Here is a 24,563-nt window from a genome sequence, read left to right as displayed (position 1 = left end):
CACACACAGATACAAACATCCATTCCCACCCTCATGCTCTCATATGCACTTACTCCACACTCAACCAACGTGGAGACAAACATAAAGAGACGCTGTACACACGATCACACTCCCCAAGCGTACTCTACGAACCGGGTCTAGGTACCCTTGCCCCTGGAGGGGGGAACTGCACCCAGACCCAGGTGGTGTTACCCTTTTCCCTGCGGTGGGGAGAGGCAGACTGCCCCGACTCCGCAGCAGCAGGGAGGCCCCACACCCCAGACCGCAGTCGGACGGCCAACTCCTCCTCCTAGCCCCCCCGCTCCAGCAGGTCGCAGAGAATGGGGGTGAGAGAAGACTCCAAACCTCCCTCCACCCGCTCATTGTAGTGTTGATGCATGTGTGTTCTAAGGTGCATTTAAAACCCAGGAGGGCATGGAGCTACCTGCCAGAGAGCAGCAGGTAAGCGCATGGTCCCTCCTGCTAGCCCTCAATGTCTACGTGTATTTAACATTGAGGGGTGGGCAACGACGCCAGGGGTGAGGTGTACACCCTGATGGTCTTTTGGAGTCCGTGTAGCGTGCCCACCCCCAAGATCCTATATGTATGTGTAATGAGAGTGTGAGTAATGTGAATGTCTAAGTTGTGGGATAAAATTGAGGCAGAGGCAGCCAGAAGGGGACAGAGGGGGGGGGGGGGGGGGGTAGCCTCCTCTGCACCCTGGTGACACACCCCTACTCCAAGGCCCTGCATGTGTGGGTGGTTGTGGTGGAGCGGGAAGAGGGAGGCAGCTGGAGATGGGGAGGGAAGGAAGGGAGGGGCAAGTGACCCCTCCCTGGGGCCAGCTCCCCCGCTGACCCCAGTAGGCACCCCCATACTCCGCGAGGGAAAGGGGGCCCAGGCCCATCCAGACCGGGGCCCAGTGCAGCAGCGCCTCACGGCCCCACAGAGCCCAAGACAGTCCACCCAACCCCACCACAGAGAAAACTGCACCCACCCCACCATCCACTCATCTTCCAGACTACATGAGACAATAGACACCCAGGCTGAGATCTTCCTCCACCTCTCCTGTATCTCCCCTTCCTGCAGAGAGAGTTCCTGAAGAGAGGAAAGCTCCTGCAAGATGTGACAATCTCCCCCACCAGTTGAAGAGCCCCCCAGGTGGCTCGACGCACCTGCGGCACCCTGCGCCAGGGATGGGCCCCCATGCACCCACCCGCCCACAACCCCGGCAACACACCAACCAGGACCCAAGCCCCCAAGGCCCGGCCAGGGCCCCAGCCCAGAGACGGAGCGCCCCCAGAACCTAACGCCCATCCCGGACCCACCCAGGGGCAGACAGGCTACCAGGTCAGTAACCCACGTCCGTCAGCACAGACCCTCCCCTAGCCCCGCTGCACGCAGCCGCGAGGAAACAGTCACCTGAGAGCCAACAGAGCCCCTAACCGGACATGACCGCTACCCCGGGTTGAGCCCCCCAAGGAAGATGCCTCCGGGGAACCCCCCGACGCCCTAAGCCTGTCCCTACCCCCACACCAATCACAACAGTGAAGGCGGGACCAAACTAAGACCCCCCCACCCCCACTAGGTGATGGAGCTGATCAAAGGAGCCCAGAGCAATTGATCTGATGTGGTGGCAGAGGCTGTATCAAGACTAATGTAATCTAATAGGTAATTTCTATATTGGTTAGAATTAAGATTATTTTTATTTTTCCAGTTCATGAGGACTGTTTTCTTGGCTATGCATAGGGCAGTGAAAACCATATGGGCTATATTCTTTTCTGAAGTGACATTATCTAAGCTGCCCAACAAACACACTAAGGGGGAAGTTGGAATGTTACATTTCAGACACTTTGATAAGTCTTCACATATCTCGCGCCAAAACTTCTGAACTGGTGGACAGAACCAAAGAGCGTGGATATAATTGTCCGGTGAATTGGTTTGGCAGTGTGAGCAGTTGTTGGTAGACGTAAAGCCCATCTTGAACATCCGATGACCTGTATAGTGCACTCTATGTAATATTTTGTATTGAATTAATTGAAGACTGGGATTTCTAATTAGATGAAAGGTTTTTAAGCAAATCTGAGACCAGAAGTTTAGGTCTAAGTTAACTGATAAATCCGCTTCCCATTTTGCAATAGGAAGTGATATTGATTCATCTGTTTTAGAAAGCATTCTGTATATTTTGGATAGTAATTTGGGGGTTTTAAGAGTAAGAAATTGAACCACACTTGGTGGTGTTTGCAGTTCAACTTGACCCGGTTTAAATTTCTTTTTTACTATGGATTTAATTTGTTGATATCTATGGATTTAATTTGTTGATATAGGATTAAACAAAAGGTAGAAATTAGACTGGAAACATATAAATATTGGGACTAACTAAGTTCTGAACCATCCAAAGAACAGCCAACAGTTCAAAGACCCCCTCTAATGAATATGACACTTTTAAGCCATTTTTACCATGTTAGCCTCATTGCCTTGGAACATCATGAAGAAAAAGAAGAAAAAATATGATTTTGACATTTTAGACATTCAGCTTAATTAATAGCAGCCAGTTTAGTGTGATTGGCAAACAAGGTTTTATCTAACATTAGTAATATATCAAAAGCTGTTTCTCTAACTAACTAATCAGTAGAGTTAACAGAACTTATGTTAGTGCAACGGAGGCTTAACTGCCTGTGTTAATCTAGATAGCTACCATGTTTTCAATGAAACATTCTTTCGATTTATTTTTAACATCTAGCAAGTTTTTTGTTCTTCCTCTGCTACTTCTTTTTCTAACAGACATGACTTAACTGTGCTCACCAGTAGGCCTGAAGACATTTTGACCTTTTGTACTAGAATAAAGCGCAAACGTAACTAATAACTACAGCCTTGGCAAGTGTACCAGCAGGTCATGCTAGAGTAAATACCAGTAACCTGAAACTGAAATCGTGAAATGTATATTGACAATATTTGTTTCTCTGTTTCTTCATTTGTTTGCATACTTATTTTTTTCAATGTAATGTAATTTAAAAATTGGGACGCACGCAGACCTCTGCATGGAGCCTCAGGCTCACCATCCGATGATGAAACTTACCCAAGCAGACACTAGCATACTCGCTGATGCGGAAAAGCATAACATGCCTTTAAGTCTTTATATTTAAGACTTTATTGTTTAATATATGCCAATGTATATATTTGAGATTATTCATAGTGTTCAAAAAGCATTTTTAATAAGCCACTGATGCACAGTGATCCACTTATTTTTAACAAAAGCAAAAGAAAAGAAATGCTTTACTTACACTGTAGCAGTTTGAATAGCAGTTGTAAGCCTCGGACATGCAAAGCAGGCTTCTACTAGCCACAAATAGTATCAACAGCCCACCTCTTTCTTCTTTTTCCCATGTTCCCTATTTTTCTGCTCCATATCAGTTCTTTTTTGAGGCATAGCTTTTTTTACTATGAATAATTCACAGGACCAAGAAAAGGCATGCAGTAACACGGTTAAAATGGAAGAGAATCGGTCTCAAAATTTCCAGCGTATACTGTAAATATTACACACATGTATATAAATGATATAGTAAGTAAGAAAATGTAGCCTGAGATTTTAGTTTTTTTTAGTTTTTTTAAAACACCATTAAGGCTAATGTACCGTTTAGCTAGGATTTACTTGTTACAATATTGTTTCTTGTTGGAAAGGGTTAAATAAAAAGAAAATAACTGGATAGTTTGAAACACGATACTACAATATTAAGTTGCAAATGAAAGAAGAGCACATTTAGCAATGTAAAACATATTTATGGGCAATACTGAAGCAAGTGTGGTTAGATTAAACAAAGATACTCTTATTCCAAATCACCTAACATCATGTATTTAAAATGGTTTATTTTGTCTGTTTCATTTCTTTTACGTTAGTTTCTTCATTTCTGATTATAATGTGAGATTTGGGTAAATCTACTTATTGTTTACTTCAAGTGATACTGATCTTCATCCTTTCAGGCTGATTTGATATGTAGTCGTGACAGACTTGGTGTGTTTTCGTCGTTGCTGCTTAGCCTTCTCTGGTCGCTCTGGCCTGTGTAATGATGCACTGCTGACGCGTCCTCCTTCAGATACGATGGAGATTTAATGCACAGGTTTGTCTCTTCCTAATTGATTTCTTTTAATTTACTCTTGCTAGACTCCCCCAGACACTTCAACGGCTGATTACGCTGCCAAGTGAGTTCACCTTGAGAAGAGCTAAGGTTCACATACAGTATAAATAATATGTCTAACACGCAGTTAACTCATGATTAACCCATGGCCTGTTACAGCTTATTAAATATGCTGGAGAAAAAAAAATCATGTCATTTGATCTGTTTTTTTTTAGTGTACATAGACATTTTTGCATCCTATATTTTCATCTTACTTTCAGTGCACGGGCTCTGTCTGCATTGAAGTGCACAGCTTTTCTGAGGAGATGGATACTGGGCTGGTGAAGTAGCTCAGCGAAATGTGCCTTCCATTTCCGTGTTCTATTGTCAGCTCTCCATATAAAAACATAAAATATTGAAAGGGTGCATTAACATGGATCAGAAATTGATGGCTGTTTCTCTCAGAGGGGAAAAAACAGCAGTTAAAAAAGCACTGGATTCTTTGGTTTGTGGTTCAAACCACCAAGTTTGTTTCAAATGTTTTTAATAAATCATCTTTACTAGTTGTAATTATTGCATTTATGCTTGACCTAGTCAGCCTCACCAGATCAGTCCACTATTCCAAGAAAAGGTCATGTGACCGAGCATCAGCTTGGATTGGTTGAATGGATAATGATCAACTATTCAGCTAATAAACACTTACATCTGTTACTTTACGCATCATGTTCATTCTTTAAGCATCTAGTCTGACACGATCGCTGCTATAATACTTGGTGAGCAGGTGTTTTAATTTTACAGCATGTTCATCGGTGTTACCATGGAGTTTTTGTTTGTGACGTGAAAAGAGAGTGAGGAGCTGAGAAGGAGTGGAAACATAATGCGTGTAATATTAAAATATTAATATTAATATTACTGTGACCATGACTGAACTACTAAGACCACTATGTAGAAAACCCTATGTCTAGGAAAACACACAAAAGGGTTAGGTCAAGACTACATATCCCAGCACTGCATATTTTTGTGTTTAATATACCCAAGGAAGAATATGCCAAAGTCATTTTTAAAAACGAACCTATAAAGTGTGGTTAACAACAGCTGATTTTTATCTCTAAAATTTGCTTCATCCCCTCAATAACGACCACTCCAACCACTCCAAGGTCTCAGTATTCTAAGCTGGACATAAAAAACTGTGAATATCTCTTTAAAACATTAGTGTACTTTGTGGAAAACACACATTTCCACTTGGCAAGAACCATCTTTCAGTTAAGTGTTGAGAAGATCACGGCTCTAACGCATAAAATTATACTTTTGCTGGCAAATCTAACAGCTTGCCTCTCAATTTATTTTGGCATTTCCCTTGTTGCTAAAGGACAGATTTTAGACGATCAAAAATATCATTAGACAAAATGGATGTGGGGACGTTATGCATCTTCTGAAAGCGTAACGTTTCTCTGTGCCAGAAAGGGTCATCTGTGCGATTGCTCCTTTTCTTTTTCTTTTTTTACTTCTGGCATTTTACAAAAGTTATAGTCCAAATGCAGCACTGACAGCTTGTCGATTAGACTGTTTGCTGATGTAAATGTACTCCCCTTCTGCGCCCCTTGTTTCTCTTCCTGAGACAATTCGTCACAGGTCGCCCTCTTCAGTGACAGACTCTGAATTTCAGAGATGACAAAAGTATCAGGAGATGTTGCGTCTGACTGACTGTATCCCACTTCTTTTAGGTTTGTTTGCACAATTGTGTCAATCTCTGTGAAAGCGGCGTCTCATGCTAGCATTTGATGGCAATGTGAGATGATAGTTCAGTGTCACTGCGTGTGGTTTTTAGAGGCAAGGGGAAAATAAAAAAGCAATGCAAAGGAGACTTTTTCATCTGTGTTAGTCAGATGATGTTTCACACTACACTGTTGTTTTTTTAGTTGTTTTTTTAAAGTTCTTACTCTCGCATATGATTTGGTTTTGTACCATCACTGTTTTTAGAAGTGGTAAGGTTGCTTGGTAGCTGTGGGGACATTAAGCGAAGCCACGCTAAATGCCTGGCCTATATATTTTTGTTATCCAAGTGGGAGAGGAGGGTGAAGAAGAGCCAGGCCTGCTGAGGTTGAGGAGTGTGGCATTCTTGGCTTCGTTGCATCAAGCTTCCCCCACCCAACATGTACATGTACATCCACATGCACATACTTAGAGAAATGCTCATCACAACACATCTAACAGGCTGGCCTGCCATCTATTGTCCAATGACTGAATTGCACCCCTGTTCTCCTCAATAGCAGCAGTGTTAATGCGAGTACCTTTTACATGACATCATTTATCTGACCGCTTCATCTGCAAGACAAAGCAAGAGCGCAGGAGGAAAACACATTAAAGAATAGATGATATTTGTTTATAAATGGCTTTGAGCTCTTTAAATTGGGGGACTTGGGGGCATACAGTGCATTTTGACCTTAAGTGGGCCATACCAATAAACATTTCTGTCAGTGTAAATTAGTTTAGCTGCACATTTAATCACTGAAATATCTCAAAATAAGAAAAAGAAGTGCAGTTTCAACAGCACGTCTCAGATTTACATCATAAAGAAATGATGCTTTATTTAATGAAAGAAACCTGTCAGCATGACTCACTGGGCTTTAAGGATAGGAAATAAATGTGTAAAATGACAGAAAAAGTTCTGGTAGCTCATTGCCCAGTAATTATTAAGCAGAAGGTTTTTTGTTAACTCACAAAAAATGTTGATAGTGAAAAAACAGGAACTTTCATCTAATTGTTTATCCATTACTTTGGAGCAGAATGAAACACTGTGGGGGAAAAGTTGTAAATCTTCATGAAAGATTGAGAGACATTTAAGTGCAGAACATTCACAGATGTCTTCTTCTGCACTGGGTACACTTTTATTTTCAGAGGTGCACCTTTACAATTACACTCATATACTTTTAATTGATTTGTGTTCTAAGCAGCACTTGTCATAACTTACTACAATGGTTTGAAAGTGCTGTGGTACTTTTCCACCATGAGGGGTTCAAATACTTCCCCCAGCACTGTGCATTACTACAACAACCAGTCGGATTGTTCAGATAGGTCCGTCAAAAAAAAGCAGAAGAAAATACCACTCAATGTGTACTCACTCTTTCTGAGCTCGGAGTTTTACGCCCCCTCGCAGTCTGCCGACAGGGAAGCACTGTTTGCAGTGGGTGGATGAGTAAGTCTGTGTGGAGGTATTACACAGAAACCTGCCGGAGGTTTGAGGAGGACACAGCTACAGGTCCAAGCAGCCTTGTGAGATGACGCTCGCGGCTTGGTGGATGCTACAGGGTGCATGCATCATCAGCTCTCCCCTCGGATTCAAACTAACTGCAGAGCCATTAATGTGACTGGAATAGAAAGAAGAGTCAGTATAGTGTGGCTGAAGGGTGAAACAGTCAGAAAATGGCAACAATCTAATCTTCCCATTTTATTATCCATGATGGCTAAGTTGCGGTCTTGCTTGCTCGGTACAGGTGCAAGCATTTATGTTCCCCAGAGCATTTATGACAATGACTCTGATGATCCCTTTCTCCTCTAAGGCTACCACTAAAACAAGTGGTCAGGATTTTGTGAAGCATTCTTTAACAGGTTCCCAACATATTTTAACAGTAGATTTTTTTGGATTTCTTCTGAAGTGCTTCAATAGCTAATGGGTAATTTTAGTTTTTTTGTTTTTAGTACAAGTATTCAAGCGTCAAGTGGATGAATCAGGTGATGAATCAAATCTTTATGCTAAAATATTAGTGCTAAGCATTCAGTTGAAAGCAGCAGCGTGATCATTTATAGCATCATGGGGTAAACTCTTAGACTTACTCTAACAAAGAGGCTGTAACTGGCCCCTAATGGCTGTGCATGTGAATGTAGTATTATTTTTATTTTATTTTATTTTAATATATTATTTTCCCCATGACCCTGTAAAACTGTATGATTTTTTGCAGTAATAGTGTAAAAAAATGACTTCTTTGAATCAAAATAAACATAGCCAGCCATAAATGAAACAGGCCATTGTTTTGCTGAACGTGGACGATCCGTCACCTTCGATAAAATTTAGCTAAAACAGGAAGCACAAATTTGAATGTTTTATCAAGTTCTGCCAGATGTCCTATTACAATGTCAGCTTCTGTCACTCTAATCTCTAAAAACAGATCTCTGCGCATGAATATGTAACACCTGTGGATTTTCTAGTACACAAAGTGTTCTCATTTACATCTGTAATTCAAGTGCTATTGTTAAATCAAGCCTGAGTGGGCTTTGGTTGCACGGAGGTCAAAGAGTCTGCGTGGAGAGCTGGAGAAGGACCGAATTTGCCAGAAATGTGATCTAAAATCTGCCCTCAAATAACAAGGGATCTGCTTATTGTGTTTCTATAATCCTGATCTCAACTTATGTGGGAATAAGCATTTCCCAAATGTAACTAACTGAATACATTATTAATGGTTCTACTCATTCATTAGTGGTTTTCCCACTTGACTTGTCATGGAATCAGAACGCTCTCAGACTCTGATTAGCTGGTCGTGAGTCATGCTGATGCATTTATTTAAAGACTGGCCCCTTGTTGTTTCACTCTGCAGTTCTGCCCAAACACACAGCTGCCAACACTTTCTTTTTCTTTTTTTAAATTTTCAGACAAAGCCTACAGACAGTGATATTGTGTCATTTGCCAGCCTATCACATAAACGTCTTCTGGATAATGAGCTCTACACGCCTTCCTCCGCTTCCCACATCATGCCGCTGCCTCCCTCCCTCACCCCTCCAGTCACCCCTAATCAACATTTTTCACATTGTTAATCACTTATGTCAGCTTCTGGTAATTATAGACAATTAATCATGTATGATTCACTGTCTCTCCCTGTCAGCATTGTGCTGCACGCTGTGTGAGCGAAAACGACAAAGGTGAAACTGCCTTTATTAAGTAGGCAGCAGCACCGGGGAGTGGACTCCCCAGTGATAAGCGGCATGTTGCAGCGCTTTGGCTTACACTTCCTCGAGGCAAGCGATAAAGGCCAGGTGGAGATTAAATTACATTAATTCCTTTGCCAGAAGCCCTGACCCAGAATGACTTACAAGACAAGGAGGATGAGCTGTGGTGAAACTACTGCCAAAGTACTGAAAAATGAATTAACCATCATTGTCAAAACACCTGCCATGTACAGTCAACATTTCAAAACACACACACACACAGAGCAGACTGCACTCAGTCCATTTGTTTCCTTTAAGGTCACGTTGTATCTGCCCAAAGCATGACCAGATTAGGGGTTTTCTTTGCCATCATTTCTCATTTTAATCCACCCTGATTTAAACTTTTTGAGCCCGAATGCCCAAATCTATAATTTATGAAAAACAGTTCTCTACACACCCAGTGTACACACCTTGTCTGGCAAACATGGAAATGCAAACATGCGCATTATCAGCAGTTCTGTTACCATGAATTCCCCGACCTTGCCTGTGATACTGTAATGCATTTACCCCTTCCTCTTCTAGACCTGCTTGCACGGCGAGTATAAAGTTCAGTTCTTAGGACATTCTGTGAGAATCCCCACAGCTTTTGTAAAGATGTGCTCTGTGCAGCTCTTGTTGGTGCTTTTAAGCATTACAGGTAAGCACATTTCTGTCTTACATTATCATTTGTTTTTTGTAGCAAGTTTACATTTTATTGGAAACCTACTTGAGCTCTGATATTGTTTTACAGGATGTGTCGAACTCATCACAGTGACGACCACGCAGAAATACGTCAATGTGACAATTGGTGGTAGTGTCCTGCTCGACTGTACGTTTGCCACTACAGTGGCGACAACTGCCGACCTAACAATCCAGTGGGAGTTTCTCTCAAAATCCGCCATGACTGCACAGCAGGTAGATGCAGTCTATTGTTCGGATTACAGCCATGTGCCAACTAATTTGTAGTTTTATGGACCAGGATGACAGGATGTCTTTCAATTTAGTAGCTAAAAATAGGGTGTGCAAGTTGAAGTTCAGGCCAATAAACTCATGCGACTACACACGGTGATCACTTCTGAAAGACATGAGTAATTTTGTGTTTCTTCCAAGTTCTCCAGAGCAGATAAGAATCGCTTTCTCAGAACATAGCATCATCTTCGAGTTGCTTCAAAATGCTTCGAAGGAATTGATTCTCATCAGAGCAGCAAACATTTAGTTTTTTCCTGTATTTTAAATATTTTAAAAACATATGTCTACGCACAGCTACACATACAGGTTTGCGCCTTTTCCTGCTGTGCCACGTTTTCTTACCAGCTAGCAGACACACCCAGTCTGGATCGCGAAGCCTGTGACTGAGATCGACAAATATCTTTCAGGCAGTGCTCATTTAACCTACAGCCACAGACTCACAAATGTGCTGCTTCATGCAATGTCAAAAAGTGCTTTTAAAGACATCTACTACATGCTGATGTGAAAAAAAAAAAAACGTTGGTCCTGTAAATATCATATTAACTGGAGAACTAAAGGTTTCATCTCTCCAATTATTTGGATCACTCATGCAAACTAGCTCGAGGACAGTGAGTTTGTGCAGCGATAGCCAACAGATGATCGGATCTGACTTCTTGCCATTTGCTTTCAGATCTTTTACTATCAATCAGGAAAGGTTGTTATTCCCAAGTCTTACGAAGGCAGGATTCAAACTCCAGCTGCTCCAGGGGCCACCATGAATGCCTCCATAACTATAAGAAACATGCAACCATCGGACTCTGGGCTCTACACGTGTGAAGTTCACAATTTGCCCGACGTTGATGGACAGTCTCAAGCAAATATCATCGTGAATGTCCTCGGTGAGTTTTGCCCACTTTTGAAATAGATTTTTGGTGTTTGGTATATTATTGTGTTTTTATGTTATTACATTTTCAAACCCTGTTTGATCCTATTTGATCATTTTTTAAAGACAAAACATGAACCCTAACACACTTAGGCCACACAAAAGCACGGGTAAAAGTGAACAAAAGGAATGAGTCATGGAAAGGAACCTACACACATTCTCACAGTCCAGGAATCAGAAAGGTTGCGAGGGTAAACAGTGGGTGTGTAGGAGATTTCATGCTACCTGATTACACCCATTAGAATGCTGCTGCTTCAGCCATTATTCTCCTCCTCTAAGTAAGCGTGTGTGACTCCCTGAAAAGGGAGTGCCAGTGTTTTTATCGAAACTGTGATTTCAGTAAGAATGTTTCAGCTATCTTTCCTCACCTGAGATTTCTGTATCAATTATCAATGTTGTAACATTAACAAACCTATTAAAGTAGTGGCCCTGAACAGTGTAAATAGGGAATTACATTCATCTCAAATCCCCTCATTCACCGAGTTACCAGGACAACCTTGCAGGCCTCAGTAGTTTCCATGGTTACTTCAGCAGTCTCCTCATTGTCAGTGTTGGAAATTAGAAAAAGGACTGTGACTGCATCCTCGTACTGCATACAGAATATATATGAGTGTCTGCTGCATGCATGTGCTACCTAAATACTGTACAGCCTTTATGGAAAAAAATGACTGGGGAGTGGGGCACTTTCTTTATACTGACTGTGAGGCACAATATGAATATGTATGAACCACACTCATGCTGATTAACATGGGCTCAAGGCTGATTTGCATCACTTATTTTCACATAGAACGACTAACACTGGACAGCTTTGCCATAAATTACAAATACATATGTATAGAAACTTTGTTTGTTTTCCTGATGTCTTTTTTGTGAAAGTTAAAACGCATGTGGTATCAAACATGATTTTGGCGTACAGTTTGTTTCCAACTGTCTTACTGAACGATCTAATAATCAGCGGGCAGCAATGAAACACAGATTGCCTCTTCAGTAGCTGCTGAGCTCACGATGAGGCCACTCCTAACGTATCCTGAATCACGATGACTAATGGCTAGCCACGTGACGTTTTGTTTGATTAAAAGGATTTGCTATTTTAACGAACAAATCTGTTAACCATCTTTGATAAACAATCTACAATACACAATGAATTGTTTCACCTGAAAACTCCAAGGAAAGACTAAAAAACACGCTGGTGTATGAATGAAAATAAAAAGGGCACCAGAATTTGCCTTCATCCCTTCATTTTCCATTATCTACTTCCTATGGTCTACAAAATGCATCTAAATTGCCAGTGCAGTGTCAACAGTTCACACAGATAGGGCAGAGAGGAGAGAGGACCCTCATACTTGCGATCTGCTCTGGCTGGTGATTTATTCCCTCAAGATTAAAATCTGCCAATCAGGTGTTGGAGAGACACTCAGCAGTGGAAGCCAATAATTGATGGCACCTACAGGGAGAAACCAGCATAAACAGGAAAGAAGAAAATACACACTGATAAACACACACAGAGCTGCGGACTGGAATATAGCGGTAATCAATACGGTGTAGACCATCTGTTCTAAAGCAGCGACTGAAAGAGCATCTAGAGGCACTTGACCATTGCTGCTTTATCCCACTTCATACTGCAACAAATTTCAGAAAAGAAAGTACATTTTTTTTATCTGACATATCTACTAGTTGTTTCCAGTCCTCAGTATCTAACTCAGTCTAAGAGGATTATAAAACAATGTGGTGTTAAAGAATAAAATCAGCACTTTCAATGTGTTTTGCTTTCAGTCCCATCAGATGCTCATAAGCTGTCACAAGTGTGATTTCCCCTCTAAAGTTACCCTGTGGTTTCACTGAAATAACATCAAAGCTTGCGGTGGTAAAACTATACAAAAGTAATAAAAAGAGAAGAGAAAGAAAAAGAAAAAAATAGTAAATTATTCATATTTCATCAAATAATAACAACAGTCGCCTCAAGGTGTCATATATTATAAGGTAAAATCCTACAGTAATACAGAAAAAACCCCAACAATCAGATGACCCCTATAAGCAAACACTTGGCAAAAGCTGTTTTGACCAGTTTGTGGGTGGGGGTGAGGGGAAGGAGACAGGACAAAAGACAAGCTGTAGAGGAGAGTCAGAGGTTAATACTAACTAATTATTAAATGCAGAGTGGTCTATAAACACATAGAGAGGGAAAACGAGGAGTGAAGAAGCATCATGGGAAGCCCCCAGTAGCAGTGTTGCAACTAAAGGAAGGTTTGGGGTCACCTGATCAAGACCTAACTATAAGCTTTATCAAAAAGGAAGGTTTCAAAGCTATGATGATGACTGGATTTCCTTGCCAAGCCTCAAAGGGAAGCTGATCTCTTTATTCAGGAGCTGCTGTTTAAATGGCTTGAAAAATGTCAGTGTTTTCTCCAGGCTGAATGTGTGCTTTGTAATAATGTCAAGTAGCCAATAAAGCCTTAACTTCCCTGTGGTCCGCCAGAGAAACCATCTGCTCCTTACTGCGCCGTCCATGGCAATGTTGAATCGGGTCACCTGGTCACTCTGACCTGCCACAGTGAGCAGGGAAACCCAACACCGACCTACAACTGGGCCAAACTGGATCAGACCAAGACAAGGAGGCCTGTGCTGGGAAGAAGTGAGTCCAGCATCTATATACACACACGTGTATGTGTATATATATATATATATATATATATATATATATATATATATATATATATATACACACACACGTGTATATGTGTATTTAAATATATATATATATATATGCGCGCATTAGCACATTTACCATCTCATGAATCTGAGTGAACTTTGTTTTTTCTCAGCAACCACAACTGGAATACTGGAAATCAAAAACATCTCCCAGTTTGAGTTTGGGGAGTACCAGTGCATTGCTACAAATGTTGTGGGCTTTGCAACATGCACCATTGAGCTGAGTCCTGGTTTGTCCTCACATTTATTTTTTGGGGAGCTTTAATATGTGTGTTTGTGTGTGTTTGTGTGTGTAATAATCCCCCCTCACAGGTATAAAATGTTTGTGTTTGTATAGAAGTGGCAGATGGGGTTATCGCAGGCGCGGTTATCGGAGCGCTGCTCGGGTGCGTGCTGATCGGCCTGGTTGCGTGGTTCATCGCTCACACAGTCAAGAAACACAAATACAACGCTGTTAAAATGGCAGAGGCCAACGAGATGAAGTGAGATTACAGATTTTTGATACACTTCTTCCATCGATTTGGTCATTTAGAGTTCAAGGGTGTAACGGCTACTGTTTGTTTGTCCACTAGGGGGAGCTCTCCTCCAGCCCAGGAGCCCTATGAGAGCATTCCCAATGCAAACACGGCTGACAATGTTCAGGATGAGGAAGAAGGCCCTCAAGCCTAAATGCCACTTTAAACAGCTACAGTATTGCATTAGCATCACTATTATGTATACCAGTCCTTGATATGGAGAGAATTCAGATGTAATGAGAACAATGGAGCTAATCTTCATGTTTGAATTTGCATTTTCTGTGCTTACTCAAATTCTGTCAGTTTTACAGCTTTTTTTTTCCCAATTTCAGTTAAGTAATGAATGTTTTAAATTTCAATCTTTTTTCTTACATTGTGTGAAAAAAATAAACTGTATGAACATGATTCTAAAAGATTTTTTACATAAAAGAAAATCAAATAAATCACATTGATGATGTCATGCCTACCAAGGGACATTAAATCAGAGCCCAGTTTTGAATGTACTGTATTCCATAGGCTTTGTGAATAATTCAGTATTATTTGATTGCACTCGAATCCTATTGTGGAGATCAGGGAAATATTTTACTGCTACTATTCATAAGCATCATCATTACCATTACATTAATTATCATTTCATCAAAGCATTTATTCAATAGATTACACATGTTCTTAGTTAAGGTTATTACACCTACCACAGAGAGCTTCTGTCTGGTAAAAGGTTAGAAGCGCCAACGGGCGGGGTGAGGCTGATTGCGTTGGAGGTCGAGACATACACACACACACAAACAGTAGTTAGACTCGTGTTTAGGTAAGAGTTCAAATAATAGTTTGCAAAAGCTTGTGACTGCAAAATTGTGTTTGCCTACGGGACAGTTTGTTCCAGGAGATAAGCGAGAGCCAGAAGATTAATAGGAAGCACCTGGCCTCGAGACGGAGAAGATGTCCTTTTAAATGTGTCAAAAGTCGTCCACAGAACATTTGTGGTTTTGAAACTTATGCATGTATTGTATCTGCTTTGACGCATGAGGGGGCGTCATAAATAATACCCTGATGTTATAAAACAACTGCTTGTGTATTATTGGGCGGAGATCGATGCTGTCTGCGTGCAGTGTTCATCTCCCCACGCGTGTGTTCATTAAAATCATTGTTTGACCGACTCTCCTGGACCAATTGTTGTTTTTGTGCTCACCCTCAATATTTGAACTCGTAACACTATGAATGATCAATATGCTAAGTTCCTAACACTGAGGTCGCACCACTTTAATGTGCACAACCAGCTCAGTCTGTGATTTTGTTTTGTCTTTTTTTCTGATTTTTATCATAACCTGTGTTTTAAATGTTTTTTAAATAACCTTTTTTTCAGTAGTAACAGAAGTAATAAATGTAAAAAAGTTACACCATCAATTTGTTTTGTATCACATGCAAACTTCACAGATCATGATTAAATAAAACATTTCTGAATCACCAGAGTGCCTCAAGATTTGTCACATGAGTGTCAGAGGCTGTGTTTACTGAGTATTGTGAGAGTGTCGAGGATATGCTGTGTGATAAAAACAGGATCAGCACATGGAAGTAGAAGTAACACTGAACGCACAACACATCACGACACAGTTTAATAACTGGAAGCCATTTGAGGATTAAGACATTTCATTGTTTCAAGTCAAATTCGGGACACATTCACACTCTAACTTCACATAAACTGCTTAAAAAAAATCTAATGTTAATTAAAAAATACAGAAGAGCAAAATAAAACATGCTCCAGCAGTATCGGTGCAGTGTTAATTAAACCTGTATTGTGGGCAGAGTGATAAGGCAGTCAAGTGAAGAAAACTTCACGTTCAGGCCTGGAGCCCGAAGCAGCGGGCAGCACTGAGGACGTCATCTCTGGTCAGATAGCATCCACAGAGTTGCCTCGAGCCAGTGAAAGACTCCCTCCCGTGTAAGACTCGCCAGTTGTCTATGAAAACAACCTTACGGGGAAAAGACAGGGCAAAACACTCAGATTATAAAGCAACACTGACATTTAAGTTGTCCTGTGACTTGACTACGAATTCATTTTAGTTGGAACTCGGAGAAGCATTTATGTTTTGACTTTGTGGCCTGCACATATCTTACTTTTCCCGGAGTTAGCTTCACCCATAGCTCGTTCTCTGGCCTCCTCAGCTCTGTGGTCAGCTCTCGATGTGCTGCGTACCAGCGCTGAACCACATCATGGGGGATTGTGTTTAGCACAGATCGATCGTAGTTGTTGTATCTGTCAATACGTAAATACATCAGTTGCGCTAATTAAATGGACAACCACTAAACAAGTGAACACAACATCAGAAAAATAAAAACTACACTAAATTTCAGCATCAACATACCGTATAAGATACATTTCGTTGTTCCAAGGATACACGTTGAGCAGGGGGCCGATGCCTGTGATGTGGTTTTGGTGCATGTCGGTATTTTCGATGTAATCGTGCTTGACGGGCACCTGAGCAAGCAGCTCAAAGCTTTCAGGTGAGCTCTGACGTAATTTTTCTGCAGCGTAGAACCCATCAACAAGCAGCGTCCTTCCCCCGGTTCCCTCATGCTTGAGACAGTGGAAAACCTGGATTCTGCCATAACGAACAGAAGCATCAAATATCCAAACATAATCATGAGAAGTCAACGTTACACCAACAACCCCATCTCTGCTGCACCTACCCACACGGTTCCTGAAAGTAGGAGGTGTCAGTGTGACGGTCCAGGGCCAACTGGCTGTAGGCAGTATCTCCCCTGGAAAAATCTGAAGTGAAGCACCACATTCTGCCATAGGTAGTCTCCCTTTGTGAGAAACAGATGAAATTGAGGATAATCAACAGACAGCTGGTTGAACGACGCCACTGGATACGAAGCGTTAACGTAAAGATGAGAATGTGATCTGTAGGCCAACAGAAGCATACCTGATTAGACTGACCCTCTGGGTTACTGCCTCTGTGGCTTCCACTGTGGTTGGGACATCGTCTATAAACGCGATCCCGTACAGAAGATAATTTTGAAGAAATTTCTTTAGCTCGTCATCACAGCTCATGATCGTGTCCCATTTGGATGAGGTTATGTTTGCATTTTTATAGATGTCTGAATTCCAAAGGATGCGCGGTTGTTCTGTACTCTGGTACTTTCTCTCAAAGCTGTTCTCAGCAAGCCAACTGAGACTGTACCTGGACATGTGACCACCAGGCCCTGGAACATAGACATGCAAAATAAGGTTAAGCTGACTTTGACAGATTTCTACTTTAAGGTTATATTGGATGATTCTACTTCCTGTAATAAACATTTCAGATAATGATGTAATCCTATGTGCAAGTACAGTATCCCCTATGAGCAGTGTTGGGTGTAACGCGTTACTGTAATTAAATTACTTTTCCACTGAAAAAGTAGAGTAACTGATTACTGTTCATTTTTAGGTATTTTAATTACAGTTACTTACAATGTACTTGCGATACATTGTAAAATAATTAAACTCGCTGAATATCATTATTTAATTTCAATAATTTATCTTCTAAAGGTAAAAGTAAATTCTGCCGCTTTAACATCGCTGTAGTGCAGCTGCGCGTCATCTTGCGCCAGTTTGCTGCGTAGTCGTATTCTAAAGCGGAAGATGTCGGACTCGGCTGAAGCGAGTGGCTGTTTTATGAAATGGACATATTCCCGTCTCTTCACTTTTCTGAAACAAGCAGACAAGAACATTACAGTAATATGTAAAAACTATCGGCCGCTGTTAATAGCATGAGTAGCCTACTGAAGCACCTGACACGAGAGCATAGACGAACCTTTTAAGATATTTTCAGCCGAGAATGTAGCTGTGTAATGCTCAAATATCTACTTAATTTATCAAAATATCACATATTTGCAAAAGTGCTTCCACGTTTTCGGAGAGCTCTGTTATCCACCAGCGGAATAGCTGATCGGGAGGCCAAGGCTTGATAAGAGTCCGCGAGCACAGCTAACTCCTGGCGTATTGTTTTTTTTGAAAGACTACACTGAAGAGTGTCAAGAAAGGAGATTACATGCAAGCAGGGAAGATGTGCAGCATCTGTCACATGTAGTACTCGAACCCTTGCCACCAGAACTCACGGCAGCTGTGCTGCCCACTGCGCCTAACCAGTTCTGGCCTCAAAACAAAGATATGATGAAAAAAAGCTTAAGAAGCTGGAATTTGTGCTGAAAAGTAGTGAAAAACTGAAAATTTTGCTAAAAAGAGGTGAAAAAGCTGAAATTTGTGTGGAAAGGAGTTTAAGCAGTTGAAGTGTTAACTTTCTGTAGTATTCATTCCACCTCATTTCATTTCTGTATTTTATGTAAGTTTAGATTAGTTATTTATAGTTGGTTTACACAGCTTTGTGTATGTATGTGTATGCATGTGTAATGTATATATAGACACGTGTGTGTGTGTGTGTGTGTGTGTGTGTGTGTGTGTGTGTGTGTGTGTGTGTGTGTGTGTGAGAGATTTACATTGCTGTGCTTGAGAGCCACCATCTACCGGAACCAAATTCCTTGTATGTGTCTGCACATATACTTGGTCAATACACACGATTCTGATTCTGAAGAAAATGTTGCCATAAGTGGGATTCGAACCCTGCCCTCCTGGTCTGAGAACGGCTGCTCATCTCACTGAGCTAAAACATGGCTCAGCCCAGCAAGCAAAACTGGTGATCACACTGATAATGTGGTCTCTGACAGTAAAATGGGCCAAAAAAATGGCATAAAAAGCTGAATATCTCAAAAAGTATAAAAGTTATTATCACCAAAAGATATAGCAGTCGAAAGCAGAAATAGCAGAACAGTTTAAAGTTCGAACGGTGAAAACCGAGGGAGTAGTTAAGCGGCAAAGAAACGGAGCAACTAGAATAATAAAGGATAAAGAATAAAGAGAAACAGGATCTCAATAGTGTGAATGCCTGTGAGGCAAACATTTACTCAACCAAGTCAGTGAATCGGGTAAAGATTCACAGCAATGACAACAATAATATCTTGAGCTGACGCTTTTCCAGGTTTGCTCAACAAATGCTGGCACCATGAACATGCGGACTGATCCGAGAGGGAGGAGGACGGTAGTGACGGGGCATTTTCAAAACACATCTTTCATCCTTCCGCACTGAGAAGCAAAACTTCCATCTTACTTAGTTAAGACAACTCAAATAAATTGAGTTTATCAGAGTTTTTTGCATAAAAAGTATTTAAATCGAGCTCTAATAACAAATTGATAAAAACTGAGTTCAGCCTATTTAATATTTTTAATTAAACACAATATTACATTTTACAGTGCAGTTGGAATGTTGGTGGTTCAATCCTTGGCTCCTCCAGTCAAATGCTGCTAGCCAAGATAGTGAATCCCGAGTTGCTCCCAATGCATTAATCAGAGTGTAAGTGTTAGATAGAACGCATTATTAAATAAATTATCGGCTGAATTAGACATTTTTAAAACAGTTTGAGTGAATGGTTGTCTGTCTCCATGACTGTATCCAAGGTGTACCCTGCCTCTTGTGCCCTGTGACAGCTAGGCAGTATACATACAGGATTGCAGGACATTAAGAGGCCTGTAAAATCCTCCGTCTGTACGTACATATGTAGCAAATGAGTTGCAGGGACTCTTATTACATACAATTTTCTCTATAAAGACTCTACATGAGAATGTGTGTAGTCACAGAAGAAGTTTTCTGGATTCTGTTTGTAGTCCTTGCTCGCTAGGCTAATTAAGCTTGTGTGGACTTTGGCAGAATACAGGAAAACAGCCCATGTATGGTGCAAAACAGGAAGCCATTGAGCCAAACAGCCATTTAAGCACCAATTTCTATTGTCCGTCCATGATTTTGCTTTGTATTTTCTTTTTCATTTTATCTTAAATGGATCTGTATTCTAGCTGTACTGTGAACAATAACAACAAACAGGAAGTCTTGGCGAGTAACTGCTGGAAGCCTCAAAATATTGACTGTTGCCACCAGAGTGCAAGCAAGCGTACAATAGCAGAGGGGTTCTCAAGATTACCTGACTCGGATCTGAACGCAAAATTTATAGCAGGCGGTCCATGTGCTGCTGTGATTTAGCATTTGCTAACCTAACTCTGAAAGCCCCCCTGTTCACAAACAGAATACATGCTCAGAAACTGAGCTGACCTTGAATATGTTCCACTAACAGGGAGAGGCATGCATGCAAGAATGCCTGCATCAGCAGCTGTCATGGGGTTGCCACACCCACATATGTCACTGTATGTAAGACACCGTGTCACTCTTGTGCCTGCATAAAACCATAGTGAGAGTATTTTTCAGCAGCTGCACAGTCTGTTTTTTTTGTTTTTTTTAAATGAATGGTAGAGTATAATCCAGAGAGATTCCCACAGAGAAAAGGGATCTCGGCTCTACAACACTCTGACGGGACTGCTATGTTCTTAAAAGGTTAAAGGAAGATGGAGTTTCCCGGTCTGTACACTGACTCCTGTACTAAAGAGTGAATAATTCCAGCTTGTGTCTGAGTCCCATGGGTCAGAGATTAACATTTTTTCAAACTAGAGCAGAGGGAGTGAATAGTTTCCACTGGTCCACACCTGGCATCTGCAGGACCATTTAATCTTCGGATTTCCCAAAGCAAGGGCAACTAAATCCCACCTGACTTTTTCCACTTAGCAGACAGAATAAGTAATGACTCCAGCTAGCCAGTGCTTTGTGCTAGTTAAGCTAGCTCGCCCTGCTGGGGCTCTCTCTGGGGAACAGCACTGTGAGCTGAGCAATGGCTTGTGTCTACAGTAGCTGGGCGATTATGTGGAAGATGAGGTGTTAGAGAGCATGGAAAGGGTTTCTTCAGTGGTGGGCAGGAAGAGAAACCCACGATCCTCCCCCTGAGTTCTGGGCAGGAGATCACAGAAAAATATAAACCTGCTCTTTTTCTCAGTTGTGTTCCAGAGCAGACTGGAATGCAGGCAGAAATGACAAATTTAGGGTTTTTTTCCTTGTGTCAAACTTCAACTAGCTTTTAGGGGTCAGCAGAAAACACTAAAGGAGGAGCACAGGTATGTCTTGGTCTCATCTTTTTATTTGACAGTGACTGCTGATAAAGGCTGCTATCTAAAGCCAGCTTAGGCAACATTCCCTGTACGTGTAAATCAATTTTATGGTATATAACTAAATGTGCCAGGGGGCAAAGACCACTACAGTATATTTGGCTGTGCAGAGAACTTCAGACGAGCCGGTCCTGGGCAGTTGTTATAGCTTTGCTTTTTCTAATTAGATTTTTTTTTTTATTTCAATTTGAATTTTTGTTTTAAATTCAGTTTAGTTTCAATAAGTTTCCAGAGATGGATTCTCTTGTTTTAGTTTAGTGTTTACTGCATGGAAAGTTTTGCCAGCCTTGTACACATCTAGTCTCAATAAACATGTCTATCAGCTCCCCCATCAGACAAGCTGTAATACAATTTTTACCAAACTAACACTAAAACGAAGAACGATTCTTCTATATTTTTATTGTAGTTTACTTAATTGTTTCATTTAATTTTTGATTTTTCAATATTTTTTTATGTTTTAGTTAACTAAAATGTTTTTTTTGTATGTCGAATTGAGGGAAGGTTGAAGCTAACATCTATGTTTACTCCTATTGTGAATAATCTTGACTTTCAACCGGGGATGTTTGATATAGGATTTAAGGAATGGAAGAACAAAGGAATTCAGAGACTGAGGGACTTATTCTCCGATAATGTAGTTATGCCATTTGACCAAATGGTTGAGAAATATTCTCTCCCCAAGCATGACTTTTTCCGTTACTTACAGATAAGGCATTATATTTTGCATAGTACTAACTTTAGTGAGAGTCATGAAGTCTCTCCTGTTGAAAAATTATTATTTTTAACAGACAAAGAGGTACCTGTGAAGATATTTTATAAGGCTTTATATTCTGTACTCTCAGGGACGTCACAGAGGCTTAAAGGCAAATGGGAAAAGGAATTAGGTATAGTAATTGATGATGAGGAGTGGGAAGATGTCTGGAGTTACGCCAAATCAATATCAGTTTGTAATCGTACCAAAGCAATACAGTTAAAAATTATACATAGAATGCACATATCTATGTTTCGCAGACATCAATATAATCCTACCCTTTCACCCATGTGCCTTAAATGTAAGACAGTAATTGGTACCCTAACTCACAGCTTCTGGTCATGTTTGAAATTGCAAGAATATTGGTCTAATGTGCTATTTGAAATGGAGAAGATTTTCGGTTGTGAATTGGAGATGGACCCTCTGTCTCTCATACTGGGCCTCCCCAGCCGGCGATTAATATCCAAGAATAATAGGAGATTGTACTGTGTTCTCACCTATGCGGCAAGGAAGAATATACTACTCCAATGGATTTATGAAAAAGTACCAACTATTAAAGGTTGGAAAAGAGTAGTGTTGGATTTAGTGCCACTGGAATATCTTACATGTATATTGCATTCAAAAACAGATCAATTCTTTAAGGTGTGGGAACCATACTTGAACTATGTGGAACCTGATGTTTCTAATATTATGTTACAAGGATTCTCTTGAGTGTTTAAACTGTAATGGAACTGAGCTGGGGTTTTTTTGTTTTTTGTTTTTTTGTGTGTTTAGTTATCAGTTTGTTTGTTTTATGTTTGTTTGTCTGTTTGTTTATTTTTTGGTTTTGAATTGTACACTGTATTATGTTATGTAATTATGTACTATTTGTGAAAATAAAAAATAAATAAATAAAAACTAAAAAAACTAAAATGTTTTTACACGTTTAGCTTCAGTTTTAGTTGAGTTTCAATAACCTTGCTCCTGCGTTTAGCATCTGCCATTTTAATGCAATTTAACTAAAGAAAATGTGTTATTTCCAAACTATTTTGTTTTACAGAAATGGCCACATTGAATGAAGATTCCATTTAGAAAACAGATGATGGCCATCCTTCAAAAAATAATACTAAGTTGCACTTCAACAATGTGTCTTAGTTCTTCACACAATTTAAAGTCAATTTTCATCATGTTCTCTCCCACCCGCCTGTGCAACCCACTGTTGCACTTATAGTGCCCCACTTACAGGTGATAACAAGGTGGTCTTCTTCCACTCGTGTGCTTTCGGGACGTATAGTCAGATCTATGCTCCCAGTGTCCAGGTTCCTCTGGTTAGTTTTGGAGTTGTACGAAGCAGCAGAGAGGCAGTGATCTCGCAGCCACACATAGTTAAAATGCATCTGCGTCCCTCCATAGTGCAGTTCTGGTGATTTCAGAAATATGTGTTCAGGGGGTTAACAGCGAAATTTGTGATAACATAAAAACAAACAAACAAAACCAGGCATGCGCAAACCGGGTTAAAAGGTTACAGCTAAACCCACCAAGACACTGCTCGTGTGTGCGGAAAGTAGCACAAGCCCTCCGTGGCAAAGCCGTGCTCCTGCTGACACCACGCAGAAGCTGAGCCTGTCTCAGCACACTCCTGTGCAATCTGCAAAACATTTCAGGTGCAAACACACACAGAGATGCACTAAAAAACTGAACTGAACCCCAAAATTTAAAATGGTTTTCCGTTAAGCCTCCCAGCAGTAATCCGACCAACTAAAACCACAGCGGCGTGCTTTGTGCATGCTGGTGTGTGTTTCTCCCGTCAGCCCTTCACTTGCACACAAGAGAGTCTTAAAACTTGTAAAAATTTCTTGGCATGGCGTAAAAGTCCAAATTAATTATTAAGCGGCGACTCCTGCAGAGTTGCTGCACTCCTCCATCAGTTGGCTCTTCTTCTTCTTTGAGCTTTTCTCTTTTGTAACCATCAGTGAAGTTGCATTACTGCCATCTTCTGGATTTCAACAACATCAGAGAACCCGGATCTGCTTCCCCGCCGTCTTTACACACTTTAATTTGAATTAAACACACGAAGTTCTTTTTACTTATCATAACCCACAGTCCCCTGGCGGCTGGGATAGGATTCAGGACCCCGGTGGCCCTGAACTGAATAAGCGGAAAAGATTGGATGGATGGGCATCTGTGTTAAATGGCAGAGCTTTTGATGGCACAGTTTACCACCTTTAATAAATGCGCCGTTTAAAGATTACTTTCCAGCTCGGCGATAGGAAGCCTTTTTATGAACCTGATGGATATCTGCAGGAGAAACAGAAATGAAGCCCAAATGTAGCTTGCCGACCTGTAAGAGTCCGGGTCATGTTAGTGAGTGGACAGCTGATAGAAACATGCTTGCTGGCTCCCTCTGGAGTTGAAACTGGCACTCCATCGGGGAGCTTAAACTCATTAGCTGGCTTAATACCTATTTCCTTGCCTCCTGTTTACTACACGGTTTTTTTTGTGCCACGCAATAAAGAGTTGGCAGCTCGTGGTTTGTTTATACTTTGCATATACAAGAGGGTTTTGGCAGGTGGGGAACTTTAAGTTC

The 24,563-nt window shown here is 41.0% G+C and overlaps 2 protein-coding genes across 2 annotated transcripts; one reads left to right on the top strand and one right to left on the bottom strand.

The window, feature by feature from the left end:
• Positions 1 to 9,571: 9,571 nt before the first annotated feature.
• On the top strand, positions 9,572 to 14,322 carry LOC308386847 (V-set and immunoglobulin domain-containing protein 1-like; the record flags this gene model as incomplete). Its single annotated transcript, XM_080866655.1, is given in 8 exon segments — positions 9,572 to 9,612; positions 9,614 to 9,711; positions 9,805 to 9,968; positions 10,693 to 10,900; positions 13,421 to 13,576; positions 13,767 to 13,883; positions 13,991 to 14,135; positions 14,226 to 14,322. Coding segments are annotated over 8 exon segments (1,026 nt in total).
• A 1,441-nt stretch (positions 14,323 to 15,763) lies between these two features.
• Positions 15,764 to 24,245, bottom strand: tmlhe (trimethyllysine hydroxylase, epsilon). The gene is made up of 7 exons (XM_080866921.1): positions 23,515 to 24,245; positions 23,220 to 23,396; positions 17,096 to 17,375; positions 16,857 to 16,976; positions 16,532 to 16,768; positions 16,284 to 16,422; positions 15,764 to 16,138 (listed from the first exon to the last, which is right to left on the bottom strand). Exons 1-7 carry the CDS (start codon positions 23,633 to 23,635, stop codon positions 16,007 to 16,009), a joined length of 1,206 nt encoding a protein of 401 aa, XP_080723047.1. The 5' UTR covers positions 23,636 to 24,245; the 3' UTR covers positions 15,764 to 16,006.
• Positions 24,246 to 24,563: the final 318 nt, after the last annotated feature.

Source organism: Rhamphochromis sp. 'chilingali' (genome assembly GCF_963969265.1).
Source record: "Rhamphochromis sp. 'chilingali' genome assembly, chromosome: 19".
Classification (NCBI taxonomy): domain Eukaryota; kingdom Metazoa; phylum Chordata; class Actinopteri; order Cichliformes; family Cichlidae; genus Rhamphochromis; species Rhamphochromis sp. 'chilingali'.
Note: the sequence above shows the minus strand (reverse complement) of the source record. Positions and strands in the feature narration are given on the sequence as shown.